The 8215-nt window shown below is 43.2% G+C and overlaps 1 protein-coding gene across 1 annotated transcript; it reads right to left on the bottom strand.

Moving 5' to 3' along the window:
- Nucleotides 1–970: 970 nt before the first annotated feature.
- On the bottom strand, nucleotides 971–7707 carry ankmy2a (ankyrin repeat and MYND domain containing 2a). The gene is made up of 10 exons (XM_055925707.1): nucleotides 7481–7707; nucleotides 6919–6983; nucleotides 6408–6546; nucleotides 6182–6280; nucleotides 3947–4107; nucleotides 3382–3596; nucleotides 2934–3069; nucleotides 2380–2508; nucleotides 2096–2225; nucleotides 971–1848 (listed from the first exon to the last, which is right to left on the bottom strand). The coding sequence occupies exons 1-10, from the start codon at nucleotides 7545–7547 to the stop codon at nucleotides 1694–1696; spliced, it is 1296 nt and encodes a 431-aa protein (XP_055781682.1). The 5' UTR covers nucleotides 7548–7707; the 3' UTR covers nucleotides 971–1693.
- Nucleotides 7708–8215: the final 508 nt, after the last annotated feature.

Below are 8215 nucleotides of genomic sequence, written 5' to 3'. Positions count from 1 at the left end.
ACCAAAGGAGACGAGCATTCGCCTTATATTGCAATTCACCAGCTTTTTTAATATATTGACTTGAAAAATGTAGATAATATGCAGTCAATTTGATCATTTTCATCTGACTTGCAGGTCACTATGGCTCAAGACAAATAAGGGATATGGGTGACTATCTCATGATACAAATTCTACAATGTTACAATTGAATATATGACTCCTAAAGTATTGAATGTCTATATACATGTGCTTCTCTGTGATGCGTATCTCTGCCCAGGAGCCCATTGGATGAAACAACAGATCCCAGTGTGCGCAGGGCCATGCAGAGATCCATCATGCAGTTCTCCACTGTGGACTGGAAGGCCATTTCCACCGCCAAACAGAGAAAGCTAGGGGAATGGAACCGGCCAGGGGCCAACATCCTCACTGTCATCTTCAGCTAACTGCACCAGCAACACGAGGGTTGAATATCAATTATATTTAACAGATTCTTCATGTCCTCTCCTCCAATGCATTTTGAGAAGCCAAGGAGAGAATATCCCAGGGGAGGAACCTCAGATCTTCTGCTCCACTACACTTTGAGAAGGAGGAGGATGTGAGGAAATACAATTGAAATTCTCACCTGAAGGTCATACCAGTGTGGTGTCATGCTGTATGAGCCTGTAGAGGGAGTTCTAGCTGAATTAAACCAGTCAATAGAATCAGTTTCCTCATTACTAACACACTACAAACAGACACCCCAGTTCATTGTTACACAGTACAGGATGAACTTGAGGAAGAACTCTGGGAGTCTGAATCCTCACTGGTCTACATTAAGCATCTTTCCCATGTGAGGAGAGTCTAGCCTTAGCCTGATCCCAGCTGTTTGTGCAATCATAACGCGGTGTCATATAAAACAGTGTTTGGGATGTCAAGGAGTGGCATGATGACTGATACAAACAGACTGATACCCAGGCGAGTCTACTCTGTCATACGATCAAAAGCACATAGAAACAGTACTGTGGTGTTTATTCTGTTGCATTACAATCAGTCATTTGACATCTTTGAAACATCAGTATTCAACAAAACAGCAACATTGTTAGAGGGATTTGCCAAGTTTCTTTTTCAGGAGGTTATAATAACTTCAAAATAATGTTGTTCTTGGCCAATTCAAGCCACTGTACGTTTGGAAACAATGTCCTTTTTCTATTATCTAAGGAAATGACTAGACGCAGAATTATTAGTTTTAAAAGGACATGAACAAACAGAATAGCAATTAAATCTACTACTACTTCTTTACATCACACTCCCTGAAGCACTTTCCATTACTCTTGAACAAAAACCATCAACATAATTGTATTAGTCTACATAGACATTTAACATTGAATATGAATGAAAAAAAAAAAAAAGAAAACATGGAGAATTTTTATATATATATTTTTTAAAGCATAGACACTCGTGACCCTAACCCTTCTTCCATCGTGTGCAATAATGTTGCGTTGCTTTGATGGAAAACAATGTCAGATCATCAATAAATAAGGGATCCTTTCCCATGGGTTTAGGCCTTAAGCTTGTGTGAAACTCCTGCTTACTTCATCCCCAGGTTAACTGTTGTGCCTTACACGGCAGGCCTCCCTTAGACCTTCTAGGACAACAGTGTAGACCTGGAGTAGGGGAGACAGCAGGGTGTATAGGCATTGTGCACCTGTGTTGGACGTCCCTTACAGGCCCCCCTTCAGTTCTCTGTGTCTGGAATGGTGGAGACAGGGCTGGGGAGAGGGGGGTCTGCTTGGTTGTCAGAGGGAGACGGGGAAGACGGAGAGTCTTCATTGGGTCCCACTGAGAGGTCCTGCATGGAGCCTGTCGCCGACTCTACCGCCTGGCTCTGCTCTGAGAAACACAGAAGGAGCCCACTGTTAGCATGATGCCTTGTAACACAACGCAATGGAAAGACTATTTAAGCTAACTACCACTTTTGAAGCTGAGGTGTCCTATTCAAAACCAAGAATCCTTTCGTAACCAATGTACAGTAGGTGTTTAATGTAATCCATGGTCACTTGGAAATTACAATGAGACATATACAAATTAAACAAGAGGTGACATGAAAATGTACAGCCCAAGAATATTTCTCCAATACCTTTCCTCTGTCGCTCCATCAGCTTGGCTGACTCTGCCTCGTGCTTTTCTCTCTGCTCCTGAAGCTGCTTGCAGACCTTCTTATGGGTGAACCAGTGCATTTTCTGGCAGGCTGGGGCACAGTATATCACCTATAGGAACACAAAAACATTGCACGTGTTGGTGGAAAAATAGAGGCCCATGCATCAGATGCAAGGATACATAATGACAGATTGACCATTGCCATTGCAGGTCTATGAATGATGACAGTGGCTATGTTACAGTAGAAACGCGCATTGTGCCTACCATTTTACAGATGGAGCATCTCTTCTCTGCTCCCTTCTCCCCACAGGTGGTACAGAACTCCGCATCCATGAAGCCCACCTGTCCTGTTATAGCCTGGGTCAAAACTGAGATGGCTGTAGGATCGTTACCCTGACCAGGACAGAAAGGGGAAATGGGAGAGAATTCAAAATATACACTAGATATACAGTACAAACAATTGAAAATGACACTAAGGGTCAAAGATTAAGCCTAGTCATGAACTAAAAAAAAATCTATTTTAAAAAGGGAAATCCTCATTGAGCATGCTTTTTAATCCATGACTAAGCGTGATCATTGTCCGGGAAACCGGGCCTAACAGTATAAAAACTTTAAAAGGTTATTAAGCCCACAACAGGAAACTATTACAAGTGGAGCTTTACTCAAACTGATGTTGCAAAATTAGTCATTACTAAATACACAGACAGACATTACATGAGAGAGAGAGAGAGAGCGCATGACTGTAAAAGCCCTTTGTGACAACTACTGATGGAAAAGGGGCTTCATAAATCAATTTGATTGATGACTGATTGACTCACGATCTCCACGGGAGCGATACTTCGGACCAGCTGCTGCAGCAGTGTGGCGTCGCAGTAGGGGAACTTGCGGATGCACTCTCTGATGAATTTCTCCTGGAACAGCGGGAAGCCGTCACTGTCCCGGCCCTTCAACAAGCTGCATTGGGACAGCAATGACATCTGGGGTTATATACATTGCAATACAGTATATATAACAATCAAAAAGATGTAGTAGGTCAGAGTGTTTCTACACATCATCAGTGCAGCCAGATATATGCATTACACATCAATTTCTTCCTCATCTTTCCGACTTTTTGCATTGACATCCTCTGTCCGTCCAGTTTAATGAAAAAATAAATAGTAATAACAGTGTCCGGGAAACCGGCCCCATATATATTTACATGTTCATATGTGTATACTCTATGCATGTCTGGGAAACAAGCCCATACAGTCCAAAACCCTCGCCCACCTCTTGATGAGTCCTTCCAGCTTGTCGTCACACTCCTTGAGGAAGGAGGCACACTTCTGCAGCACACAGCTAATGTAGTGCATCTTCATGGCCAGCACCTCGTTCATGTCCTGCTGCTTCACACACTTCTCACAGATCAGCTCCATCACCCGCCGGCACTTCTCCAGGGCCTCCGCCTCAGCCAGCACCGGGTTCTCCTTCACCAGGAGCACCATCTGGGAGAGACAGAGAGAGAGGGGGGGGGGTCTCATACACTATAAAGGGTGACATAACAGCTCCCTATGTAGGATGCATTGCCAACTGCCACATAAACCACTATTCCCCAAAAAGCTATGCTTTATAAAAGGTGACAAAGCACTGATAGGGTTATATTGGTGGTCTTTGTGTTTTGTCTTTTACAGTTCTCCCACAGAAAAGGTCTGCTTTCTTTTTTTTGCCTGATATCCTTGCTGGTCTGAGTGGTCCGCTGTACACATTGCTTTGATCAAATATGCATCACTTAATATCTCACTCCAAAACCACTATTCCATAATGTGGCCCAGAGACAGCAGTGACGGTATTTTACCTTGACGGGGTTGAGGTTGGTGCTCATGATGATCTTGTGGAGGGGCCCTGCCAGTTTGGGGGGCAGCTTGGGCTCCTTCTCCAGCCCCTGGCGTTTGGTGTAATACTCCAGCTTGGCCCGCGAGAAGAAGTTGTTGATCACCGTCACACAGTCGTGCTGCCCTGGGGAGAGGGAGAGGAGATACACCTGGGTGAGAAACAAGTACCGAAGTCTCACTGTGACAGAGGTTGCATTCATAAGGCTCCAAACAGAAAATGCCCTCATGAAAACAATCAGAATAAAGGGGGGCAATGCCAATACGGAGTCATTCTAGTTAATTCTACGTCACAGACATCAAAAACATTTCCATCGGTGTCCGTATGTGGCAGGGTCTACAGTCAATCACGGATTACAAAAAGAAAACCAGCCCCGTCGTGGACACCGATGTCTTGCTCCCAGACAAACTAAACAACTTCTTTGTAAGCTTTGAGGACAATACAGTGCCACTGACACGGCCCACAACCAAAATCTGCGGGCTCTCCTACACCGCAGCCAACGTGAGTAAAACATTTAAACGTGTTAACCCTTGCATGGCTGCCGGCCCAGACGGCATCCCTAGCCGTGTTCTCAGAGCATGTGCAGACCAGCTGGCTGGTGTGTTTAAGGACATATTCAATCAATCCTTATCCAAGTCTGCTGTTCCCACATGCTTCAAGAGGGCCACCATTGTTCCTGTTCCCAAGAAAGATGGGGTAACTGAGCTAAACAACTATTGCCCCGTAGCACTCACTTCCGTCATCATGAAGTGCTTTGAGAGACTAGTCAAGGATCATATCACCTCCACCCTACACCATAGACCCACTCCAATTTGCTTACCGCCCCAATAGGTCCACAGATGACGCAATCACACTGCCCAATCTCATCTGGACAAGAGGAATACCTATGTAAGAATGCTGTTCCTCGATTACAGCTCAGCACAGCATTTAACGCCATAGTACCCTGGGTCTCGACCCCGCCCTGTGCAACTGGGTCCTGGACTTTCTGAAGGGCCGCCCCCCGCTGATCCTCAACACTGGGGCCCCATAAGGGTGCGTTCTCAGCCCTCTCCTGTACTCCCTGTTCACCCATGACTGCGTGGTCATGCACGCGTCCAACTCAATCATCAAGTTTGCAGATGATACTACAGTGGTAGGCTTGATTACCAACAACGATGGCCTACAGGGAGGAGGTGAGTGAGAGCCCTCGCAGTGTGGTGTCAGGAAAATAACCTCACACTCAACAAAACAAAAAGGAGATGATAGTGGACTTCAGGAAACAGCAGAGGGAGCACCCCCCTATCCACATTGACAGGAGAGTAGTGGAGAAGATGGAAAGTTCTAAGTTCCTCAGCGTACACATCACAGACAAACTGAAATGGTCCATCCACACAGACATCGTGGTGAAGAATGCGCAACAGCGCCTCTTCAACCTCAGGAGGCTGAAGAAATTTGACTTGTCACCAAAAACAATCAAACACACAATCGAGAGCATCCTGTCGGGCTGTATCACCGACTGGTACGACACCTGCTCCGCCCACAACAGTAAGGCTCTCCAGAGGGTAGTGAGGTCTGCACAACGTATTGCCGGGGGCAAACTACCTGCCCTCCAGGACACCTACACCACCCGATTTCACAGGAAGGCCAAAAAGATCAAGGAAAACAACCACCCGAGCTACTGCCTGTTCACCCCGCTATCATCCAGAAGGCGAGATCAGTACAGGTGCATCAAAGCTGGGACCGAGAGACTGAAAAACAGCTTCTATCTCAAGGCCATCAAACTGTCAAACAGCCATCACTAACATTGAGTGGCTGCTGCCAAAATACTGACTGAAATCTCTAGCCACTTTAATAATTCAAAATTGGATGTAATAAATGTATCACTAGTCACTTTAAACAATGCCACTTTATATAATGTTTACATACCCTACATTACTCATCTCATATGTATATACTGTACCATCTACTTCATCTTGCATATGCCGCACAGCCATCGCTCATCCATATATTTATATGTACATATTCATTCCTTTACACTTGTATGTATAAGGTAGTTGTGAAATTGTTAAGATTACTTGCTCGATATTACTGCACGGTCGGAACTAGAAGCACAAGCATTTCGCTACACTCGCAATTAACATCTGCTAACCATGTGTATGTGACCAATAAAATGCGATTTGATTATATTTTTTATTATGTGTGAAATCCTTACTGTACATACCGACAAACGCAGCCATCTGAGATGCTGTTCGCCCGACGGAGTTGACCACATCGGTCTCCGCTCCTGCATCTAACATCATCCAGGTGATATCAGTCTTACCTATATGGCAAGGCGGGGAGAAAAGAGTTACCGCACACAGTCAAATCAACGAATTCCCCCATGGTGCACCTGATATATACAGGGATATCCTTTCTCAGCGATACAAACTGTGAGAAAATGTGCCTACCTGATAGCCCAGCGAACATCAGTGCCGTGTAGCCATGCTCGTGTTCATTACAGTTCACATCTGCCCCGTGTTGCAGTAGCAGCTTGCACATGTCCGCCTTGCCCTTGTATGCAGCGTGCATGAGGGGAGTCATCCCATTCTGAGGAGGAGAAACAGAACTGTCAGTAGTGTATGTTGTAGATATGCATAATTTAAGTAGCCCATTAGACAAATGATGCTGAATTAAATCTACGCAAAGAAATTTCCCATTGCACAACATTGTAGAATGCACAATATAGGACAATGAGATTACGGAAAATAGCCTTTGCTAAACTGTGGAGTGCCTGTACTGCACTGCCTGCTTCTTGAGGAGCAGACATAGGCAATGTTATGAAACAAAAAGAGACATGCTGCCTGTCGTTTCCTTACTGTCCAGTTTGTTGACAAATTATGAAGAGCATAAATCAATAACTTAAAAACTAATGTTATAATAGAATATCGTTGAAAAATTCGAACCCATTTCTGCCTTTACCTCATCCAAACAGTTGACTCTGACATCCTTGCAGCCCAATAATCTTGAGGCTTCTTGAACATTTCCTGAGAAAAAGCATCAATAAAAAAAAGGTCAATAAGGTCAATAATTACTTGTACACGCATGCTGTACGTTCAAGGGATTGTATTGCATTTAAAGCTATGAACACTGCCTCAAGCTAACCAAGGCTTGAAACAACCAACAGTTGTCTTGTCTATAAAACTGTTCAAGCAATTTCATGAACTGGCTAGCTAGCTAGCTAGCTAACATAACTTCTAGAACAGTACTAACGTTAGCAGAGTTATAACTATCTGTAGTAACGTTATTAGCTTGGCTAGCTAGCTACAGTAGTTAGCAAGTTTCCTTCCAATGCAACTTGCTGGATTGAGCTATAAATTAGCCATATAGCCACCACAATTAGAAACATAATTTAACCCATTAGATAACGTACTAGCTAAATGAAAAATGGTACATGAATCTCAGATATATTATCTAGACTACAGTAGCAAGCTTATTGTCTTGCTAGCTAGCTAGCATTAGCATTAAAGTAAAGAGGCTTTACCTGCAGCAATAACTAGGAATAATTCCCTCTCAGTGGAAGATAGATCTCCCTTCTTCGGAGCTGACATATTGGCTACAATTGTGTGTAAAAAAAAATAATCTGTGAATGAAATAAGACAAATATTGATAATTATGAGTGACACTAAATTATAGACTATCGCGATGTTTGGTTTTCATCCTGAAGCTTGCGAGTCTTGCTAGCTGGCTGTTGGGGTTAAAAAGGTGGTCAGACTGGACCACGTACAATACAGGGGTGGGCATTGAAATTCATATTAACTATTTCAAATGTTTCTCTTCCGTTGAAGACATTAACACAGAAAGTAAATAATAAGCACAGATATTATTGCAGTATATAAAATTGCAACACCTTAATTATTTAGCATAATATGAACTGCTTTCAAAGCCCATTCTCCCCCCTTTTTCAACATTTGTTAGCAGTTCCACATAAGTTTAGAAAGTCAATTATTGATATGTTGAAGCGTTTAGACTGTACATATTTTATACATTATTGCTCTAGCCGTCGGTGTTCTTCAATATGTTTTAGTGGGGTATAATTCATCACATTTGTCCATAAGCACTAGCACACTTTCATAACTTGAATAATAAATATTAAGGTGTTTTATTGAAAAGCAATAGTGTTGTTTATCAATGTCCCAAATAAAAAATAAAGATTCGAGATACATTAGTGTCATAACCAGTCATTATATGCTCCCATTGTTTCAAAGGTATTTTTCCT

This window comes from Salvelinus fontinalis, chromosome 6 (assembly GCF_029448725.1).
Source record: "Salvelinus fontinalis isolate EN_2023a chromosome 6, ASM2944872v1, whole genome shotgun sequence".
In the NCBI taxonomy this organism is placed as follows: Eukaryota; Metazoa; Chordata; class Actinopteri; order Salmoniformes; family Salmonidae; genus Salvelinus; species Salvelinus fontinalis.
Note: the sequence above shows the minus strand (reverse complement) of the source record. Positions and strands in the feature narration are given on the sequence as shown.